This window comes from Brachycentrus maculatus, unplaced genomic scaffold (assembly GCF_059751285.1).
Source record: "Brachycentrus maculatus isolate JH-2025_06_01 unplaced genomic scaffold, ASM5975128v1 h1tg000015l, whole genome shotgun sequence".
NCBI classification, from domain to species: Eukaryota; Metazoa; Arthropoda; class Insecta; order Trichoptera; family Brachycentridae; genus Brachycentrus; species Brachycentrus maculatus.
The window spans coordinates 381,703-405,263 of record NW_028280769.1 but is presented as its reverse complement, the minus strand read 5'-3'; the positions used below and the strand labels follow the sequence as shown (position 1 = coordinate 405,263).

Here is a 23,561-nt window from a genome sequence, read left to right as displayed (position 1 = left end):
CCCTAACAAGGCGAAACAATTGTCACAGTATAATTTTTTATGTGTTTTTTGTTAATAAAATACAACTTAGTAGACTCAAAAAATCTGTGTTCAAGTCCTTGCGCCATTTTTCTATTATTCACTTTCAATTATCTTCTTCATCTTTGTGATGATTGGTTCGCTTCTTTCATGGTCAGTCTCCACCCGTCTGTATCATCCGCTCGTCTCTTCAACTCGGCGTACCCGCTACAACGCATGTTGGAAATATTTGGTCATCCACCCTTCTTTCTTAAATAAGAATTAAGGACTAGTTTTTGTTAAATAGCAACTAATTTTTCTTTAAACCCAGGTAACATTTGACGTAATTGTTTTTTTAAAACCGTTTTTGTATTGAAAAATAAGTTTTTCTTCGAAATAAATATGTGGTTTTTTAAAAAATATAGTCTTAGAGGTTATAACAAAAAACCCGCATTATATATAAATGAGCGTTATAATCGGCTTCTACTGTACATATAAAACAACTCGCCCATACGACACCTGTGTAAGGTAAGCCGACGGGAATTAAAATAATATAAAAATCGATTATTTACAAATGTGGGTTGTGTGATAAAACCTTTTTTACTGCCTTCATTAGATTTTTATTAAACGTACCTAAGTCTAACATATAACTAACAAATAAACAGTTTTTCTGTGTTAAATCGTGTGTCCAAAACCTGGGTTTCTCCACTTTGACATCTCAAAATAGATGAGGAAGAATATGGAGGTATTGGTATTTATGGGGCTTTTGACCTGTCATGAGTGAAAACATCAAAGCGCGATGTTTTTTGTGCAAAGTAGCAATTTCTTCTTCGTTTCACCATTATCTCGTCTACTGCTAAACAAAAACTCATTGTAACGTTTTGTTTGATAAACATCGTGTTATTATCGTCATTTTAATACCTCCATACGCCTTTTGTTAATCACGTCGCGATTGTCCTTTGTTTGTGACTCTCTTCAGCGTAACTCCTCAAAGGCACAATGGATCGGTCGCATCACAACAGCGAGACCTACCGTCGCCGGCCTTTAATTAATTTTCTTTGTAGGCGAGTTTTTGCCCGAGTCAAAAAAAAGCTAACTAACCCGATTTTTGTTTCAGAATTTTCGTCCGACGAGAGGCTGGGTGGGATGCGTTTGTACTAGGCATTGTCACGGGACAATCGGGCGATATGGTGAACCCGTTCAACAGACGACCTAACCTTGAAATCTCAGGCGATCGCGGGCTATCTCAGACAGCTACTTCCAGTCCGTCGATCTGTCTCCAAATTGGCCAGATGATTCTCCCGAACCGCGCGATATTGAACCAACATGGCGGCCACGCTCTCCTCCTTCATCCCGCCGATCTTCAGGACTAACCTGCAGCAGGCGGAAAGGTTCGAAGAGGACTTCAGCTACTCCTACTCTGAGCTGCCCGTCTTCCGCTCCCGGGATCATCCCAGACAGCCCGCCCGGGACAAGCTAGACTATGAAGAAAGGAAGACGAGCTACGAAGAGAGGAAGGCCGTGAGTCTTCCGTACCAGAATGTCGACCGATGCGTTTCGCTCCCGAGAGCCAAGCTTGATATTCCTACAGTAAAATTACCCAAAAACCTAGACAGCCAAAGCGAGGAACAACAGTCGACCAAAAGGTCGCTCAAGTTCAAAATCATACCAGACAAACCCGGTCTTGCGAATCCGGGAGATAATCACTCGAAGCGTTTCGAGTTTCAGACCACGTGCACCAATTTGCCGCCGAAAAACGTCGGGAAGGAGGATGTCAGCGCGTGCGAAGGGAGGATTTCGAGCGCCCTGAGATCCAAGTTGAAGAACAGATGCGAAGAGGCTAGGAAAAAGTTTGAGCTTCGCGCGGATTCTCAGGTCAAACAGTCCGGGGAAAGTGCAGCTAGAAGAGTCTCTCGCGAGAAGGTAGAGCTACTGAGTCGTGTGTCTGCGGAGGATGCGGTGATCGACAAGCTTCTGCCCAAATTCCGACGCAGCTTTGAAGAAAGAAGGCAACCCGAGTCGATTGACTTCATAGAAGATATCGGAGCCTATCTGAGCAAGAGCGACTACGACTCTCCCGACTCGCCTCCTTTCTCAAGCGCCGATGACCGTTCGCCCGTCGCCTCGTCGGTGCGCCGACTGAGGAGCTCCATCTTCTCGAGCCTGAAGCTGCCGCGCAGGGCCGGCTCGGGGCTGGCGGGCCGGCAGGTTGCGGGGCCGCGGCAGGTTGCGGGGCCGCAGCAGGTGGCGGGCTGGCAGGCGGCAGGGCCGCAGCAGGTGGCGGGCCGGCAGGCGGCAGGGCCGCAGCAGTTGACGGACCGGCAGTTCGCAGGGCCCCAGCAGTTCGCAGGGCCGCAGCAGATGGCGGGCCAGCAGCAGATGATCGGCTCGCTGGGGAGAGACGGCTCCCTGGCCAGAAGCTACGGAGCGGCAGCTCTCTCTGCCAACGCCAACAGCAAGAGGAAGTCCGCCGTGGAGCTGCTGGCGGAATCCAAGGCCTTCTATGTCAAGTCGGAGACTGTTTTGGACAGGAAGCAGGAATTGCCTCTTAGGGTAAGAGACCTACTTTTTCTTCTTCCTTTTTTTTATTTAGCAATCACCCAGTGAAAGAATGTTTCTGCCAGTGTCAAGTCTTATTTTTTTTGCAAACAAAATAATAATCAAAAGTATGTAACAATTTTTTTTATTTAAAATAAAATCATATCATAAATAAATTCGGCAATCACTTTGTGGTAATACCTATCCATTTTTAATTCAAGCTTTGCTTGATAAATACCGCTCTTATAGTGCTTTGGTAGTGACGTGTAGTATTATTTGCATGCTGATGTAGTGATTGTCCTGACGAAGAGACGGATATGTCTCAAAACCGGTAGACAAAAAAATCTCAGAAAGAATGTTGAATTTTTTTGTTGACCTTATTGTTATTTTGAAATATTGTAAAAAGGGAGTTCAGTGTACTCAAGATTGAAATAATATTGTAATAAAATACAAAACAAATTATCGCGTCATTGCAGTCAAAATGTACCAATACAACAGCAATCATTACTTATTGCACGAAAATAAAATATTATTTTTTGACATCTCATCAAACATGAAGAAGAATATGGAAGTCTGGGCATTTACGGGGCTTACGACCGTCATAGGCTGGTTTAAGTGATCACTTTACACACGTGTAACATTCACCAATTCCACCCATTATTGACAACCACACTACTCAAATTCTTGGAAGTTCTATATATATGAACTAATTTAGAAACCTTGTTCATGAATCACTAAAACTTCACTAGAGACATCTATTGGTGAGATGTAAAGAAGCTTTTTATTAAGCAGAAACTCTTATATTAGTATGTGAGATCCGAATCCCGGATTATAATCACACACATGAGAAACGCCAGAAAATACCATTTTCATTTTTATTATTAAGCTTATAATTTGACCAGATAATTTATTTACAACATTTTGAGTGATATTAAGTATTACATTAAGTATTTGGACACACTCAAAATGTTGTAAAATAAAATATAATGATGAAATCATTAACAAGCCCATTGTGTTGTCGTGGGTTTATATTTATGTATTGCGGAGGTGGCACCATATTATTTCAAAACAAATTTTTAATAACCATCCATTTAAAGCAGCTCATTTGTTGTTACGCATATTGTCTTATGACTGTTAAAAAAAGTATGGGTTGAAAATTTTAGGAAATAACAAAATTTTTTCAAAGATATTTGTTTTCCATTTTCCAGGTATGTAGACAAGTCCGCCTCTGTAGTGTAATGGTCAGCACGCTCGGCTACCGTTCTGGAGGTCCCGGGTTCGATTCCCAAGGGGGGTAAAATAAATATAAGTGATTTATTCACTGTAATATTTATTCAATATTACCATGGACTGGTACCTGAAGCGGAGGCCTTATCACCTTTCCTTCATGTGTAAACGATCAAGATAACACTGCGTTTATATGACACAGTGCCCTATGCATCATTGGGGTGCGGATAAGGGTTTATTATTATTATTAGTATGATTAATCTCAGCGGCCATCATTTTTTTTAAAAATGAGACCTAACAGAAACATTTTTATTAAATAGAGAAATATTTGTGTTTTTATTATTTACAAAAATACATCAATTTCACACTTGCTTAGGCATTTCTGTGAGCCTAAGTGGCTCATTATTAGAAACAGTACTAAATTGAAGTATTGAAAATAGTAAAAACACAAATATTTATCTTTTCAATAAAAATGATTCTACAATAATTAAAGAAAACACTTGTTTTTTACCACTTAAGTTTTATTATAGACTACATGTTTCAGAAGTTAAACTTCCATCATTCAGGTCTGTATAATATGTTATTATACAGACCTGAATGATGGAAGTTTAACTTCTGAAACATGTAGTCTATAATAAAACTCAAGTGGTAAAAAACGAAGTGTTTTCTTTAATTATTGTAACATGTCTTACCACAAAGTTAATGCCGAAACAATAAATAAAAAATGATTCTGTTAGGTTTCATTTTGGAAAAAAAATTATGGCCACTGAGATCAATCATACTAATACAGTAAAACTTGCCTAAAACGAACTTCCTATATACCTGAAAAATGGAAAGCCAATTTCTTTAAAAAAATTATATCCTGAAATTTTCAACGCATACTTAAAGTTTTTTAACAGTCAAATTGTGGTAGAGTGGGTTCAAGCCGAGAAACGCTGACTCAAGAGTTTGCGATACTAACCACGGGACCAAACCAGGAACAATTTTGTTTCTGTTGTTTAAATAACCCTAGATTACTAAACTATCCTACAAGTGACGTTGTTCCTAAACATTCGTAAAAAATACGACATAGCAATATAAGAGGAAAGAATAAGATAATCAAAAACTTTTATTATTTTAAAAGTAAAAGTAACATTCTTTGGGTTTAGGAGATCACGCAATAATGACAAAAATTTAAAGCTACATTTAGAAGGTACTGTGCGGGAACGACTCCAGGAATCGTCAATTTACCATCGTAATTTTTACGATAGTTTTGTATTCTAGGGTTAAAATCAATGGTTTTGATTTGACTTTAAAGCATTTACCAGTAATAATAATGATACAATATTTTTTGTTCAATAGCCGATTCAAATAAAAAACCAAAGAATCTTAAAATGTTTAAAACATAAGTCACTAAATACTTTTCTAATGTTTAAAAAAATTATATTTTCAGGTCACTTCCGCCATGAACAGTTCCACAGGAGCTCACTGTGAGTATATATATCTCTTTCTGTTTTTAATTGCTACAGATATTGAGTGAAAACTATAGGAGTTCATGTGACAAATGGTCTTCCATTCTTATCCAGTAATACTCGGTTCAAAAATTAAAAATATATTTTATTGATATTACTCTTTGACATCTCATCAAAGACGAAGAAGAATATGGAAGTCTGAGCATTTACGGGGCTGACGACTGCCGTAGGCTAGTTTAAGTGATCACTTTACACACGTTTAACATTCACCAATTCCACCCATTATTGACAACCACACTACTCAAATTCATGGAAGTTCTATATATATGAACCAATTTTGAAACATTGTTCTTGAATCACTAGAACTTCACTAGAGACATCTATTGGTGAGATAAAAAGAAGCTTTTTATTGAGCAGAAACTCTTATATTAGTATGTGAGGTCCGAATCCTGGAATCAAAAACTTTTAATCAAAATCACATACATGAGAAACGCCAGAAAATATCATTTTCGTTTTTATTATTTAAGCTTATAATTTGACCAGTTAATTTATTTACAACATTTTGAGTGTGTCCAAATACTTGTTCACAAATCTGGATTATCTCCAATTATAGGATGCATTAATAACTCCTATAATTGGAGATAATCCAGATTTGTGAACAAGTATTTGGACACACTCAGAATGTTGTATTTTATTGGTACATTTTACGCAATAATGTGGTTGAGTTGGACATACAGTGAAACCTGTTAGATTGAACACCACTAGTGCACTGAAAAAAACGTTCAATGTGTTCAATTTAACAGGTAAATAAAAAATTATAGAGAGGAATCCAACGGTACCAGGAATGCTAAAAACGGACACAATTACACTATCAAACCAAGCAAACCAAGTAGGCAGACTATATTACCAGGTAGATTTTTGTGAATATACTTTTTTATCAATAACCAAAGGTGAAAGAATAAAAAAAGTAAAGTGGGACAAAGAATTTACCAATATTTAGCTTATCTTAAATTATTTAATGTTCATTCTAACAGTGTGTAATTCAATGATAAATACTATTTTTAATGTTCAATGTTCAAAGTATAAAAGTTCATTCAGAAAAGGTGAATTAGTGAGAAAATAGATTTGTGTGTGTTCAACGTATATAATGTAGAAAGGTGTTCATTCAGAGAAGGTGTTCAATCTAACAGGTTTCACTGTACATGACAATTTTTTTTGTACATTTTCTGAAAATCCTATTGGCGATCAACATGTCAAGAGTCATCCGTTGCAAATGTGTTAATATGAAACTAGCAACTGAATTATATTTTTATTTCAATAAACATAAATGCCTCTCATATTACTCCATTACTAGAAAGTCAACACATTAAAAACTATGTGAAAATGCTAATTAACTTACATTTCTTTTTTACTGTCTCAGTGTGCAGTGCATTAAATTTAACAATAGCATTCAGAAGACTTTCTGTCTCACTTTAAAGCATTAAAATTTGAATGTTAATTATCTCTTGGTTATTGCAGCACAAAAACTATGTATTTTCTTAACAATACTGTCTGAATAAAGAATGTTTCTTATCTTGAATGTTTTTCGCAGATACTTTGTGGCACATTTTATAAACTTTATAAAATAAAACAACTTTAACCACTTTTTATTAGTACACATCATCCAACCGGTTTCGACAAGAACCTTGTCATCATCAGGGTTTATGTACTAAATTCTAAAACATTGAAATACTCATAGTTAGGTTATAGTTGATTAGCCTTCCCTTACGATGCCAAAAACTTCCACGCACTCCGTACACCATATGAAAATATGATTTAAATCATATTTTCATATTTACTGAAATTTGAGTAGTGTGGTTGTCAGTCATAGGTAGAATGGTGAATGCTACTTGTGTATAAAGTGATCATTCAAACCAATCTATGATAGGTCGTAAGCCCTGTAAATACCCAAACTTCCATGCATATATCAATAGAAATAACTCAATAAATAATTGGAGACAAACCTAGAATTCACATTTTAATATATTTTAATTTTTTTAGATGCAACATTGTCAGGACGTCATAGAAGAGGAGGAGGAGAGCCACTACAGAATCAACTGCGTCGGTTACTCGGTTCCACTAGTATGCAATCACCCAACGATTCTATGCACGAATCTAGAAATGGTAAGATTTATTCTATTTTATTTCAAATTAAAAAAGGCACTTGTTAATCACGTTATTATCATCATCATCAGACTAGTCAATGCGCAGTAATGTAATTATGCGTACTCATTACTGATAATAATAATAAAACCCTTATCCGCACCCCAATGGTGCATAGGGCACTGTGTCATATAAACGCAGTGTTTGATCGTTTACACATGAAGGAAAGGTGATCAGCCCTCCGCTTCAGGTACCAGTCCATGGTAATATTGAATAAATATTACAGTGAAAAAATCACTTATATTTATTTTACCCCCCTTGGGAATCGAACCCGGGACCTCCGGAACGGTAGCCGAGCGTGCTGACCATTACACTACGGAGGCGGACAAAATTACTGATAGGTGATCAAATTAAAAAGCTGAATTAAATAACATAAGAATAGGCCTAACACTTCGCGACAGAGTTAGGAACTCTGAAATAAGAAAAATCTGCGATGTTGAAGATGTTGTGAGATGGGGAAGAGAAAGAAGACGTTTCTGGAGAAATCATGTGGGAAGAGCGAGTTCGGATCGGGTGGTGAGGATAGCAGCGGACAGCAGCATAAGCGGGATCAGACCCCCAGGAAGACCACCTAAACGATGGAGAGATAGCTGGTCTTCCACCTCCCAGGAGCGGACCGGAGAATGACAGGACTTAGTCCTAAAAAGAAAAAGAATTTAAAAAAAAAAGACAAATATTTGTATTTTTATTATTTACACAAATATTCCAATTTCATACTATTTCTGTGAGCCTAAGCGGCTTTTTAATAGAAATAGGTTTCAAATTGTGGTAGAGTGGGTTCGAACCGAGAAACTCTGACTTAAGAGTCCGCGACACTAACCACGGGACCACAACCCGACACTTCTTTAAAATATGTTGTTAATTAATTTGGTTTTTGGATTCGATCACTGAAAGCTAATTACGCCATTCAGTACACACATTTGGTTGTATATTGTGTATTTTTACCTCCTCATATTTATATTTTATAATTTTGCATTAAAATTTCTAACTGGAAAAAATATATATACTGAGAAAAAACAACAAAGACTATCCCAATTGGGTAACGGAAAAAATAACAGTTACAGGCACATCTCCAATACTCATCCACACTTGTTTATCATTCATTTTGTTGGGATGGTACGTTGAACTCACACTTTCTGAATGTATAACTGCCTATTTTTACTTCTATACTTGTCTGGCTCCAGCTTCTTCTTCATCGATGTAGATTATGTCTTATAGAGCTAGTGTTTTGTTTCAGCTCCAGGCTCTTACTACACGGAGAAGCGAGCTCCGAGGGACTGCTGCGAGTGGGAGATACCATCGCACCCGTCCTCAGCCACCAGATCTCACTACAACTCGGGCACCTTCTCCGGCAACTCCTCGTCGGGAACTTCTGGCTCCAAGGGCCAGGTCAAATCGGACCCGGAACACTCGAGAACGTCAAACTCGGTGACCTTCCCTTCCAAGAGCCTCAACAGACCCTCGAGCTCCGGAGACAACAGGATATTCTTCCCGGATTCATTCGTCGTCCCGAAACCGTCGCGTTCCGATCCGGCAAACGTGTTCTCAAACAGTTTCTCAATCGGCAGCCCGTTCTCAAGTCCTGAGAAAATTGACGCACGGCAAATCTTGTCAGTTGTCGATGCCTACGATGGTTCTGACTACGGCGTTTTGGATCCGAAATCGGAGTATTACGACGATACGGACTTGATTGAGGATTTCAGCACAATTAGCCCGCCCGCGGAATACGCCATCACGGAGAGATCCAACTACCGATATGTCCGCTCCAATTCACATTCACACACGATGAAGGCGGCTCCCGATAATAGCTACGCCATTAATATCAACAGTCATAAGTCGTTACCGGATCTTCACAAGCAGGCGGAGCACTATACTGAAGAAGAAAGGTCAGTTGCAACGCTTCAAGTGTGACTAGTTTTTTCACATCCTCTGCTTACTATCCATGAGATGTTTTTCTCTTATCATTTCTATTCTTTGTTTTTTTCATCCCAAGTAATTTGCAGTCAAAGTTAGGCCGATTGTCCACTACCCGGAATTTGACTGTCTGGCAGTCTGGTTTTGAGCGATTACGACAGTTAAGCGTGATCGAATTTACACGCAATGTGTTCGCGCACCGATCAAGAGCACCGATCTGAAAAAATATGGACAAAAGCACATGCCAATCCAAGCCAATCGTCGTTTTAAAACGCTAACTGACGTGCCGGACTGTAACGTGTCTGTCGTGACTGTCCGTGTAATTCCTTGTAGTGGACAAACGCCCTTACTCTTAATTTTTTCATCCCATAACTAATTTACGTACTGAAATTATTCTTACTTTTATCAATATTTCTTTTTACTTACCTCAGCTTTTTTCTTGTGTCCAGTATTAAACTAAGACCTTGGACTTCCACAGTTGTCCGTTGGCCGCGACTCTCTTCCAGTGCAGGCCTGCAACTCCCTTAATGTCATCGGACCATCTTGTCTGGGGCCTACCCACGCTTCTAGCCCTCTAGTCAAGCACCCTTTTCGTCCATCTATCCTCAGACATGCGTGCCACATGACCTGCCCAGTTCCACTTTAATTCCGCGATTCTTTGAGCTACATCTGTTACCTTGGTCTTTTTCGTTATCCAAACATTAGTTTTTCGGTCCCCAAGGGATATGTTTAGCATCCTTCTGCCTTCTAGTTTTATCGATAATTTTTTTTAATTCTTCTCTTCATTATATTTATTGGGCTAGAGACGATGGGTGTGAAAGGGCGCTAAATCAGTGATGAGTAATCAAATTAACCTTCCTTTCTCGGTGTTGTGTACCTAGTACACATTAATATATTATTAGATTAAAACCAATATTTTTAGCTTTTCCACTTTTTTTATTTGACCAGCGACCGGGTTTCGTCGTTACCGACATCATCAGACTAGTCTTACCGACATCATTAGACCAGTCTGATGATGTCGGTAACGACGAAACCCGGTCGCTGGTCAAATAAAAAAAGTGGAAAAGCTAAAAATATTGGTTTTAATCTAATAATATATTAAAAATGCAATTCCATCACGAAGTGTCAGTGGATAATATAAATCTATTAACTAGTACACATTGCTTCCAATAACCATAATATCTCTATAAATATAATAAATACAAGGCTAAAGCTTTAGGTATTCCTCCATAACATATTTACGCATTGATTTAAAAGATAATATTAATAATAATCAGAATTTATCGGGTACATCGGAGGTATTATATACATAAACAGCGCGTGAAGAGTGTGCGGGAACCCAGACACTATATTCGCATCTCACTCTTGCATACATGCACTGTGTAAGCGTGAGGAGCTCAAAGCTCAATGTTCTCTAGCTAGCGGTCGGTAGCTCTTGAGCTCCCGACAAGAGCGGACCTATGCTTGTTTCGTGAGCGTTGTCAGATGAGTTTTTAATGTTTTCAGCAAATAAATCTAAATTATTATAATTTTTGACTTAATTTATAATTAATTAAGGGAATTAGCTATGAATGTCCGTACTTTTCCAATTTAAAACCGCTTATTTTTATTATGTAGTGACTATCCAACACCGGGACGCGCGTTTTATTTTAGCATAGGAAGGGAAAGGTTAAACAACAGTTCAGTGTTCTCTTTAGAAATATTAGTTTGATTTGCGTAATGACTGTTTTCTTTTTTAGGAGACTGTCGGGCGCATCAGGTGGTACTAACTATCTCGGTGTTGTGTGCGACGCTACCATCCCACGCCTCGACCCCGCCATGCGCTCCAGCGAGGCTCTCAGTTCCTACTCCAAAGCTACCAGGTAAAATTACACCATAAAAAAATTCCTCGAAAAATCTTTGTATGTAAATTAACCTGTCCGGGAGTATGGACGTAAAGAACGTCAGTGCGAATTTTCCTCAAAGGAGTATGGACACTAATGAACGTCAAAGTCTATCTGTCAGTTAGTATGATGTAACTTGTATAGCAATGACATCTGTGGATATTTGTGTGTAATTTTGTTATAATTGAAAAATATTTCAAATAGGTGTTTTTTTTATTAAATTATTTTAACATAAGTTCTATCTTCATAATACATCAATTTAATAAAATAAAAAAATTCATGTGAAAGGTTGCCAAAGGGAATTTCTAATGTAGCTACCAATTTAGCTATTAATCTTGATAGTAATCCTTCATAAAAACGAGGATGTTTTTGTAAAGTAACATCATCAGAAATCATGTAAGAGGAATTATATTTATGCTGTCACCCTTTGTTTGTTCTGTTATATAAATATGAAATTACTTTCTAGTCGAGGTTATTTTTTTAATAAAAGAAAGTAAATTTTTCAGCGGACGATCCAACAGATCTTCAGTATTCTCCAGCAAAGCCAGTGACGCTCATTCCAGGCGCTCCATATCTTGCCACAACAGTGATCCCAGCGCACTCACGTTGGATGATACATATTACTACAACAGGTTAGACTATTTGTTAGTAATAATTATTGTATGGTAATTTTATTAAAATTAAACACTTGAATATACAACTTTAATGAGTTTTATTTTATTTACGACTAGTTTCAAAATACGTCACCATTATTATCAATGTTTCCTTTTACAAAAGATTTTGTTCCTTAACCCCCTCCCTATATTTATTAACCTATATATACACCTAAATATATTTTTGTTTGTTAGTTTTAATTTGTACCAGAAGATGAAAACATCTGTCGTTTTCGAAACTAGTCGTAAATAAAAATAAAACTCATTAAAGTGGTATATTCAAGTGTTTAATTTTAATAAAATAATCATGTCATTCCACTATGTTTTATAAATGTATAATAAAAAAAATGTAAGCATACTATCTATAGGTACATATGATTTTGTTCGGAGGAATTGCTATCAAAATACATTCTTGATACCTCATCAGAGACTTAGTATTCGAACAGCTGTATAAACAGTAGAATCTCATATATCTGTAGTGTAAATATCTCATTTGTCCGCCTCCGTAGCGTAATGGTCAGCACACTCGGCTACCGTACTGGAGGTCCCGGGTTCGATTCCCAGGGGGGGGTCAAATAAATTTAAGTGATTTTTTCACTCTTATATTTATTCAATACATATTACCTTGGACTGGTACCGGAAGCGGAGGGCTGATCACCTTTCCTTCTATATGATGCAGTGCCCTATGCACCATTGGGGTGCGGATAAGGATTTGAATGAGAAATATCTCATTAGGTTCACTGTATACATAATCTCATTCGATTATGCACGTAATAATAAGTAATACAGTGAAATAATACAAATAAAAAATAATACAGTGGAACCTCGGAAATCATGGGAAATCCGGAACAAGATTTGAAGAAAAACATTTGTAGGAAAGCATTTAAAATGCATGCAAATACTGAAGAACACATTATTATTACATAAAATTATTATCTTCCTTCTTTTTGGTGTAGGCCTTGTGGCCTGTTTTTAAGAGGGATTAGCCTTTTGCGATATCGATCCCCAGCTATCGATCCATCTCTTTGGCCCGGGGTCGTCTACCAAAATTATTATAATTACTTAATTTTGTTAAAAATTTATTTAAAAGTTAGTGAAGTATGTCTAGAGTGCTGCACCTATATTGCTACTCAAGTACGAAGGGCCGGTAACTTGAAAGTCTCTAATGACTTTATTTTCAATTTCAATTTAAATTTTTCAATTTAATTTATTTAATTTATAGATAACATACACATTATAAACTTAAATTTAAATTGCATACATTAACAAAAGTAGAAAATAAGCAAGAATATGATTGCTAAAAGTGTAGAAGAATCCAACTTTGGAAAACTCCTTCAGACACATGGAACGTATCCAATGAGATATTGTTCAACATAGTGGTAGCTCTTCCTACAGGCATAACCATCAGCAGGTTGGTCCTGTGTATAGGAATATGAATAGCATCGACATAGATTGTTTCACTTCCTAATCTATGTCGACGCTGTCTTAGGTAACTATCGGGAACATACAGACCAATGTTCCGGATAATTTCAGGATTATCAATCATACCGCGCAACAATGGATAAAAATGCGTAATCAAATACACATTCCTTCTAGTCTCTAAACTATTGTAGCCAAGCATACCCTGGAGAAACTCAGTCGGGTAGAGCCGAGGATAATAGCCGTACTCTCTCATGTAGAGATACCTCAGAAACTTCTTTTGGACTTTCTCTACCATAAGAGAGTACTTAAGCTCGTGTCGCCCCCAAATCCCAATAAAATAGAGTTTTTCGGGCCCTAGTGGAAGACGTGACCGTACACTTAGAAACATTAAACATTAGTTTGTTTTGTCTTCCCCATTCACATATATTTGATATATCTGCTTGGAGAAGATGAAAATCGTCAAAAGTTAATATAGATTCGTAGATTCAAAGATGATTTCCAGGGATGGAAAGTTTGATAAAAATATAGAAAGGATAGTGAATGCTGGGTACAGAGTGAATGGTGCACTGAATCTAGTTATAGCAAATAAAACCCTATCAGCGTAAACTGAACTATCAGTACACAATGGAGTCCAAAACATACGCAAAGTGTAGCAATGATTATAATTTTGGAAATAATTTGACAGGTCTGGCTCCAGCTACGCCCGGGATTCTGGGGGCTCCAGTGGACACTGTTCGGGCGGGCCCCCGTCCCTCAGGATGCCTCCCGTTCAACAGCAGAGGAGAGACAGCGGCTCCTCCACGCAACATTCTCGCTCACACCGGTACGATCTCTTCTTTTAACAGACCTAAAACCCCACTTCTAAGAGACATATTAGAAGAAGCATGTCCAATTTACATTTTTGACATCTCAACATACATGAAGGAGAATATTGAAGTCTGGGTCATATGGAACTCTCTCGAGAGGTCGTTATCATACATGATAAAAATAGTGAAGGTCATTGGTATCATAAACCAAGCCAGGACACAAAATGCCGAACCCTCTTCTAGTGGAATGGAAAGCCTGTTTTCTGGCTCCATCCCAACTTATTATCTATTTTTAATTGATGTTTTACTTAGTAAATACCACTATTTCTTAAAATCTAATGTGATACGTGTTTCAATGCATTCCGCATCATTTTCATTTTATTTTGACCTCTAACATCCGTCGGCAACAAATTAAAAATGTTTGGAACGATATATTCCAGTGTTCGACTCCCATATTTATTGTTAATTCTTGGTTAAATGTGGATGAATATTAGAGATGTGCCTGTAACCATTATTTTTTCGGTTACCCAATAGTGTTAATAGGGATAGTGTTTTTATTAATTGATTCGGCAGTCACTGTGGTAAACTCTATTAATTTTTAATTAATGTTTTACTTAGTAAATACCACTATTTCTTAAAATCTACTGTGACACGTGTTTCGATGCATGCCGCATCATTTTCAAACACCGCATCGAAACACGTGTCACAGTAGATTTTAAGAAATAGTGGTATTTACTAAGTAAAACATTAATTGAAAATGGATAGATTTTACCACAAAGTGACTGCCGAATCAATTAATGAAATTACTATCTATGTTGACTGTTGGGTTCAGCTCTCCTCGTCCTCAGGTTGTAGGTCCTTCTATCTTGGTCAAAATTACCTAGTAATAATAAAGGTACAGTTTACTCCGTAGTACAATGGTCAGCAAGCTTGGCTACCGTACTGGAGGTCCCGTGCTTGAATCCCAGGGAGGGGTCAAATAAATATAAGTGATTTTTTCACTCTAATGTTTATTCAATATTAATTACCCTGGACTGAAGCGGAGGGCTGATCATCTTTCCTTCGTGTGTAAACGATCAAGATAACACTGCGTTTGTATGCTGCAGTGCCCTATGCACCATTGGAGTATGGATAAGGGTTAGAAGAATTCGCCTCAGGCACAAACTTGCTAGTTTCTTGGATCTGACCTTTGGTGAGTTGATGGGCAACATCTCCTAGTAATAAATGTACAGTTTAAAAATTGACCCCAATGGTGCATAGGGCACTGCATCATATAAACGCAGTGTTATCTTGATCGTTAACACACAAAGGAAAGGTGATTAGCCCTCCGCTTCAGGTACCAGTCCAGGGTAATATTGAATAAATATGAGAGTGAAAAAATCACTTATATTTATTACACCTCCCTCTGGGAATCGAACCCGGGACCTCCAGAACGGTAGCTGAGCGCGCTGACCATTACGCTACGGAGGCGGACGAAATATTTTTAGTGATTTTAAAACAAAGTTACATTTTAATTGAATGAATTGTAATTGACTGCCGTTTCAGATATTCTTCTTACTACGACGGGTACGAGTTGGACGCGTCGCACTTGGAGTGCCGCGTGAGCGCGCCGCCGCAGTTCCAAGACGGGGCGACCACGCCGCACCAGGGCTCCGTCAGGTCGCAGTGCCAGGGCGAGCTGGCCCCGCCGCTGCTGTACCAGGCGGGCGGGCCGACCCCCGCGCCGCATCCGCAGCTGAACCTCAATGCCACCGTGCAGATCTGCGCCAACTTCGGCGGCGCCAGGGGCATGCAAGGAACCACGGTAATATAAAATTCTATAATATGACAGCACACAGCGATCCGTGGAAAGATCCAGGCTTGGTTTGATCCAAGCCTGAAATGTGATAAATTTAAAATGGTATAATAATATAATGAAATAATGAAATAATGAAAAAAAATCAAGGTAAGCATTATCTTCTTCTTCTGCTTGGTGTAGGCCTTGTGACCTGTTTTTAAGAGGGATTAACCTCCTGCGATGTCAATGATGTCTGCCCGGCAGTCGTCTGCCTTGGGGTTGGCCGTATAGTGCACTGTGGGGGAGTCTGTATGATTCCACTCTCCTCACATGTGCAAACCATTGTCTCCTTCATTGCCTTCTCCACCTAACGACATCTTCGATCTCGCATGCTTCCCTCATCCTGGCGTTCCTTATTCTGTCTCGTAGACTCTTGCCAGATATGCTTCTTAGAGTTTTTATTTCCTGACACTCTAAGCGCGTTTACTGTGCATACGGTGTCCACTCTAGTATTGATCCCATACGTCATAATATAATCGCACACAAGTTTTGTATTTTGATTCTGCTGCCGATCTTCATCTCAGAATTTTTCCATAAGGTGTGTTGAGATGGTTTGGGATGTGGAATGAATGAGTGAAGAATAAATAGTGAAACAATTTTTTGAGGCAAATGTTAGAAATAGGAGCAGAGCAAGACCGAGGCAAACTTGGAGTGTATTAGAAAAACTTAGTTTTCAGATTAGAAATAATTGGCTGGTATGTATGAAGAGATATTTGAATATGGAAGATGCGAATATTGTCTCTGCCTACCCTTGCGGTGAAACGAGGTGACGGTTAGTTAGATAGTTTTTTTATGTACAGTTTTTCAATAGATTTTTGTCATGTTTTGTAATATGAAAAATCACAAGACTATTGATAACATTCTTATTGAAATCTGTAGAGAACTAAGGGAAATATTAAGGTTTAAACTTAACCTTTTAATCGCGTTCACTTTGTTCCTAACAGACGCCCGTGCGCGGCGGTATTTCGCCGTTTTTTAAATGATTACTTTTATCATGTATTTAGTTAAGAAAGGATTTATTTTCCTAAACAAAAACGTTCAATGGGATTCATTGTGCCTTTTTGGTACTCTATAATACACTAGTGTCACATTATTCTTGAAATATATCGTAATATAATATAAATATATCGTATAAACAAATAAGATAGTAACATAAATAAATCAAAGCACGCATCGTGTGTCACTCTTACCCACTGGCGATGCGTAGCGTCGAGAGTGAGACAGATATAGGTCATGATTATGGCGCGGACTAATTACCGACCGCAAGAAAAATCAGGGATCTGTTCTTTTATTTATCCTTGTGATGTTACAAATTATTAGTCAGATATTTCAACAGATGTCATAAGGCCAAGGATTGACGTATTATTTTATCCAAAGTTCCACACCATGAAAAAATCCCTCTAAGTTGAACTGAGGTTCGAAACTTGGAGTAAAGTAAAAACACAAACGGTTATGTCAGCCGCGTACAGGGAATGTTTTATGAAAACATATACGGTTATGCGAGCCGCGTGGATCCGGTTAATATTATATTATAGATATTTGAATAAAACGAAAAACGTGCATTCGCATACGTCATCAAATTTCCGACATGGAACGTATTATGACGTCATTTGGTTTATTGTCTTCGGTTTATAGAGCTGTAATAGTAGTAGTGTGGAGTGTTTGTTTACCACTACACCGCCATTTGTGTTATACAAATATGAGGGAAGGGGGGATGGGAGGGTGGACCAGACATCAACAAATAGGGCCCTCTATAGGTTGAGTATGTTAAATTAGATATTCCTCCCGTCTGATACTGATCCATTACAAATAAAAAACTTGTTTTTTATCACTTGAGCATTATTTTGTTACGACTAGTTTCGGAAGCTACAGATGCCTCCATCTACGGGTTTCTAATATAAACTGTTTATATTCATACCCGTAGATAGAAGCATCTGTAGCCGAAACTAGTCGCAACAATATAATACTCAAGTGGTAAAAAACAAGTGTTTTATTTGTAATGTAATCATGTCTTACCACAAAGTGAATGCCGAAACAATAATTAACAGTTTTTCAAGCATAGTTTTCCAACATCCTTTATATGATATCGGGCATGTTTCAGGTGACGAGAGTTGCTGCCGGAATGGAGGAAGGCCGCAGCCAGACCCTGGTGGGGATACACTTCCAGGCCAGCATCCCTCCGCTCCAGTTCCAGGATGGACAGCCCCAAGGGTACGGGTCCTACGGCTCGGAGGGCTTCTACGGGTGAGCATTGCTGCTTCTAGTCACTCGTTTATTTTAATCTTACAGATACATTTCAGTAAATACACTAATTAAAATGTAATATTTAAAGCATTTACTTTGTGGTTAGTCATTTTCACTTATTATTTTTTTTCTTCTTCTAACCTTTATCTGCACCCGATGGTGCATAGGGCACTGCATCGTAGCGACGCAGTGTTATCTTGATCGTTAATTGCATGAAGGCAAGGTGATCAGCCCTGCGCTTCTTGTACCAGTCCAGGGTGATATTAAATAAATATGAGAGTGAAAATCGGCCATATTTATTTTGACCCCCCTGGGAATCGAACCCAGGACCTCCAGCACGGTATCCAAACGCGCTGACCACTGCGCTACGGAGGTGGACATAATATTAGTATATAACAACTCACTTGTGTAGTTTTAAATGTGTAAATGGTGCTATGGTGGTGAAGGGTGGTATTGTTTGCATGCTGTGGTAGTGATTGTCCCGATGAAGAGACGTGTACGTCTCGAAACCGGTAGACATAAAAATCTCGGTGAGTGGTAATATACTATTATTAACAACATTTTTGTAAAAAAATAAATAAGTGTGATATAATTATATATTATCGCTATATTAATGCCCGAACGCAAGTATACCCAGAACTTAAAAAAAAAAAATTACACCAAGTTTTGTATTTTTTTATTATTTTATTTTTATTTTTATTAAATATCATTTATTATTATTTTCTATGTAATCTATCTTTATTTCTAATTTGCATGTTATTTTTTGTAAAAAGGTTCCTTTTCGTCTTTTTTTCGATTGTTGCGCGGTATGATCGATAATCCTGAAATTATCCGGAGCATTGGTCTGTATGTTCCCGATAGTTACCTAAGACAGCGTCGGCATAGATTGTTTCACATTCCTATACACAGGACCAACCTGCCGATGGTTATGCCTGAAGGAAGAGCTACCGCTATGTTGAACAATATCACATTGGATATTGATCTGTTCCATGTGTCCGAAGGAGTCTTCCGAAGCGGGATTCTTCTACACATTTAACAAGAGTCTTCTTGCTTACTTTTTAATTTGTTTTTTTAATTTATACGCCTTAAATATTAGTTTGTAATGTATATATTAATTATTGAATAAATTGAAATTGAATTGAAATACTCTAATTCAATATATGTAGCTGGCTACCTCATTTGCAGAACATGTCAACATTACGTTGATTTGTATATTACATTCAACACAGTTTGTCCGCCTCCGTAGTGTAATGGTCAGCATGCTCGGTTACCGTTCTAAAGGTCCCGGGTTCGATTCCCAGAGGAGGGATCAAATAAATATAAGTGATTTTTTCACTCTAATATTCATTCAATATTACCTTGGACTTGTTAATTAAAATAACACTGCGGTTATATGATGCAGTGCTCTATGCACCATTGGGGTGCGGATAAGGGTTTAAAGAAAAAAAGTATATTACATTAAACACAAAATATATTTATGTTATTTTTTGACATCTCTTCAAAGATGAAGAAGAATATGGAAGTCTGGGCATTTACGGGGCTGACGACCGTCATAGGCTGGTTTAAGTGATCACTTTACACACGTGTAACATTCACAAATTCTACCCATTATTGACAACCACACTACTCAAATTCTTGGAAGCTCTGTATATATGAACCAATTTAGAAACCTTGTTCTTGAATCACTAGAACTTCACTAGAGACATCTATTGATGAGATGTAAAGAAGCTTTTTACTAAGCAGAAACTCTTATATTAGTATGTGAGGTCCGAATCCTGGATTATAATCACACACATGAGAAACACCATAAAATACCATTTTCATTTTTATTATTTAACCTTATAATTTGACCAGACAATTACGGGGCTGACGACCGTCATAGGCTGGTTTAACTGATAACTTTACACACGTGTAACAAGGTTTCTAAATTGGTTCATATATACAGAGCTTCCAAGAATTTGAGTAGTGTGGTTGTCAATAATGGGTAGAATTTGTGAATGTTACACGTGTGTAAAGTGATCACTTAAACCAGCCTATGACGGTCGTCAGTCCTGTAAATGCCCAGACTTCCATATTCTTCTTCATCTTTGATGAGATGTCAAAAAATAATATGAAAATAACTCCTGTAATTGGAGATAATCCAGATTTTGTGAACAAGTATTTGGACACACTCAAAATGTTTTAAAATATATTTGTAAAAATATTTTATAGAATTGTTACAAAAAAATATCTGGCGACATGTTGGGAACTAAAAGATATAAAAATAGTCATAAATGGTTCTATTGCTTGAATAAATTATCTGGTAATCATATGAAAAAAACAACGGTATTTTACCCAGTTTTTGAAAAATAACCCAAAAGAAGGGTGGTTATTTTACATATAAATATTTTTGTTCTTTTCTTTTAGAAGAGATTCCGGATCGAGAGAAAGTCGGCACATGATGCCGCATCGCTCCACTTCAGCCTATAATCAGGTAAACAAATAAAAATTAACCACTTTTTTTCATCAACTTTGCGTTCCATGGTCACTGCCATTACATCTTACTCCAACTTTTCAATCTGTCATAAAAATATGCAATCCAATATGAATTATTTAAAAATAAATCGGGCGTGGATGAACGGATTCTGATTTGAACGCTCGAGACAAGCTGGATATCTCAGTCTTAACAAATAAATGTAATTTTTTTTATCTTTTTTCTACAGCAGATGGTGCCGGCCCGCTACAGCCGCGCGGCGGAGGAGCCCGCCCCCGGGGCGCCCCCTGCGGAGGACCCGGGCGCGAGCCCCCCCGGGCTGGGCAACTTCAGGCGCCAGCGCTGCCTGCGCTACAAGCAGCGCCGCCCCGTCATCCGCTCCAAGTCTGACATCTCCGACAGGTACTGCACTCCCGATAAAAACATCAATTTACTTGTTCCATTTAGATATATTTATTTCCCCCTGCGTGAAGGAGAGATCAGACGTCGTATCGCTATCGCCAAAAGTGCCTTGTCTAAGCTAGACAAAATCGGGAAAGACCGGGGTGTGAGTAACAACACCAAGATGAAACTTGTCAGGAGCTTGGTCCACTCCATTTTTCTCTATGCTGCTGAAATATGGACCATAAAAGCAGCAGAAAGGAGAAAAATTGATGCCTTCGAAATGTGGTGTTGGAGGCGCATGCTCCGAATTCCATGGACAGCTAGACGCACCAATGAGTCCGTTGCCAGGAACTTCGCTTGGATGGCTTGACTCTGGCTAATACCTGTACCCGACGGATTCTCCAGTTCTTTGGACACGTTGCGCATGGCAGCGAGGATTGCCTGGAACGACTAGTTGTGATCGGTAGCCTGGAGAGAAAGAGAGGGAGAGGAAGATCCCCCACACGATAAACCGATCAAATTAAGGCAGCAGCAGGCACCTCAGTGGTTGGAGCGCTACGTGCAGCGCAGTCAAGGGATAACTGGAGAAGAGTCATTGCTTCTGCAAGGGTCACAACCCTCAGCAATGAGGAATAAGACGGAGAAGAATTTCCGCCTGCGTAGTGTAATGGTCAGCATGCTCGGCTACCAGGGGGGTGTCAAATAAATATAGGTGATTTTCGCACTCTTATATTTATTCAATATTACCCTGGACTGGTACTTGAGGCGTAGGGCTGATCACCTTTCCTTCATATATTAATGATCAAGATAACACTGCTTTTATATGATGCAGTGCCCTTTGCACCATTGGGTGCAGATGAGAGTTTTTTTATGAAGAAAAGAGAAATATTTGTATGTTTATTATTTACACAAATATTTCAATTTCATACTACATATGTATTTCTGTGAGCCTAAGCGGCTCATTATTAGTAATAGGTATCAAATTGTGGTAGAGTGGGTTCGAACCGAGAAACTCTGACTTAAGAGTCCGCGACACTAACCACGAGACCACAACCCGACACTTTGATGATTTGAATTTTAAGTTTTGCTCAATGTAAGGTTTTTTTTTGTTTGTTTGTACACGGTACTATTTTATTTTTGTTTATTTCATATCGCTCACTGCTTTCAAGAACGTCATTAATAAAAAATTGACAATTTTCAGTTGTGCATGTTTTCGGAATGCCCAGAAAATGTACTATATCCCAGCAAAAGTGGCATATTTTTAACTTAATATTTACCCGCTACAGGGCAGAAAGTGTTGTTTTTGCACTGTGAAAAGGTATTGTTTAATTATTTTTTTTAAATATACTAAATATTTTACAAATGGAGAAAAAACATTCAGATTTTACCTAAAAAGATCTGTTGCACAGTAAAAAGTTCAATAAGTGGCTTAGTATTTATTTTTATATATATTTTATTATATTTTTAAATTTAAAAAACGATCTCCTGAAAAATCATTTTTTTTTTATTTATGACGTTGTTGAAAGTAGTGAGCGATATGTCAATGTGAATTCTGGGCCAGTCCAATAAATTGATGATTTTTTTTGTGTGTATTGTTAGCAGGTATTATCGCGGCGAGGGTAAGACCACCCTCCCCATAATGGACAAGCCGCTCTCCACCACTCCCCCTTCGAGCACAGACAACGAGTCCCCCGACCGAATAACTCGGTCGCAACTGGACAAGTTCTTCGACCAGTTCGGTCTCAACGACGAGTCCTACCAGCAGATCATTCTCAACTCCCTCAAGAAGCCGCCGAGGAGCAAACCCAAGATGGACCAGCAGAACAACGTCAAGAAGTCGTCGCCCAACCACGATTTGCAAGTTGTGAACTTGAATGCAAATGGCAGCCCCAAAGTGTACTTGGCGGACGACGTCGCGGAGTCCAGCGACAGCCCGGTGTTTTCCGAAATAAGCATCGCGGACTCTAATCTGATCGCGAATAACGGAGATTACACGGTCCAAGGCATGGGACCTAAGGACCCGAGGCTTTACAGATCGTGCGAACCTCCGAGCATCGTAGAAAGGAACGCGAGAATCATAAAATGGCTCTGCAACTGTCGTAAGTTACAAGCCGTATAAAAGCGATCTTAAAAAAAGCATAATGAAACAATAAGTAAGAACTCGGATTCTAGTTGAATTAAAATTCAAAAAGTGATAATTAAACTAATTACGTATGTTGATAAACTGTTCGAAAACAGGATAGCTGTATTTCAAATCGCAATTTAGCTGCGGTTATTTAAAAGTGGCAGAAAACGGATATTTTTGAATCTCATTCCTTCGAGTGTCTTCCATGAGTGAAAAAGTAACATCGCTTGTTATAATAATTTTTAATTTAACACCGATTACTGCCATTGTTAATAAATATACCTAATGACTTATTTAGGCGATATGTTGAATTGATTAACGTAAGTAATGTGAAACGTAGTTCCGTGTAGTGATTAAACTTAGTTTATTTAACGGTGTGGTGAAAGTTACTTGAAAAGTGTTTGA

The 23,561-nt window shown here is 38.2% G+C and overlaps 1 protein-coding gene across 4 annotated transcripts in view; it reads left to right on the top strand.

Moving 5' to 3' along the window:
• Nucleotides 1-23,254, top strand: part of LOC148313314 (uncharacterized) — a 46,189-nt gene extending 22,935 nt beyond the window's left edge. The window contains exons 2-14 of one of the 4 annotated variants that reach the window (XM_088264642.1): nucleotides 1,115-2,241; nucleotides 2,275-2,550; nucleotides 5,195-5,231; nucleotides 7,254-7,376; nucleotides 8,653-9,301; nucleotides 11,069-11,191; nucleotides 11,719-11,844; nucleotides 13,973-14,110; nucleotides 15,639-15,897; nucleotides 18,032-18,174; nucleotides 20,581-20,647; nucleotides 20,877-21,049; nucleotides 22,631-23,254. In XM_088264642.1, the coding sequence (XP_088120768.1) occupies nucleotides 1,324-2,241; nucleotides 2,275-2,550; nucleotides 5,195-5,231; nucleotides 7,254-7,376; nucleotides 8,653-9,301; nucleotides 11,069-11,191; nucleotides 11,719-11,844; nucleotides 13,973-14,110; nucleotides 15,639-15,897; nucleotides 18,032-18,174; nucleotides 20,581-20,647; nucleotides 20,877-21,049; nucleotides 22,631-23,150 (3,552 nt within the window). In that variant the 5' untranslated portion in view covers nucleotides 1,115-1,323 and the 3' untranslated portion in view covers nucleotides 23,151-23,254. Of the gene's footprint in view, nucleotides 1-1,114; nucleotides 2,551-5,194; nucleotides 5,232-7,253; nucleotides 7,377-8,652; nucleotides 9,302-11,068; nucleotides 11,192-11,718; nucleotides 11,845-13,972; nucleotides 14,111-15,638; nucleotides 15,898-18,031; nucleotides 18,175-20,580; nucleotides 20,648-20,876; nucleotides 21,050-22,630 lie in introns of all 4 variants that reach the window. The other 3 variants (XM_088264645.1, XM_088264623.1, XM_088264634.1) reach the window with 3 other exon arrangements.
• The last annotated feature ends 307 nt before the right edge of the window (nucleotides 23,255-23,561 follow it).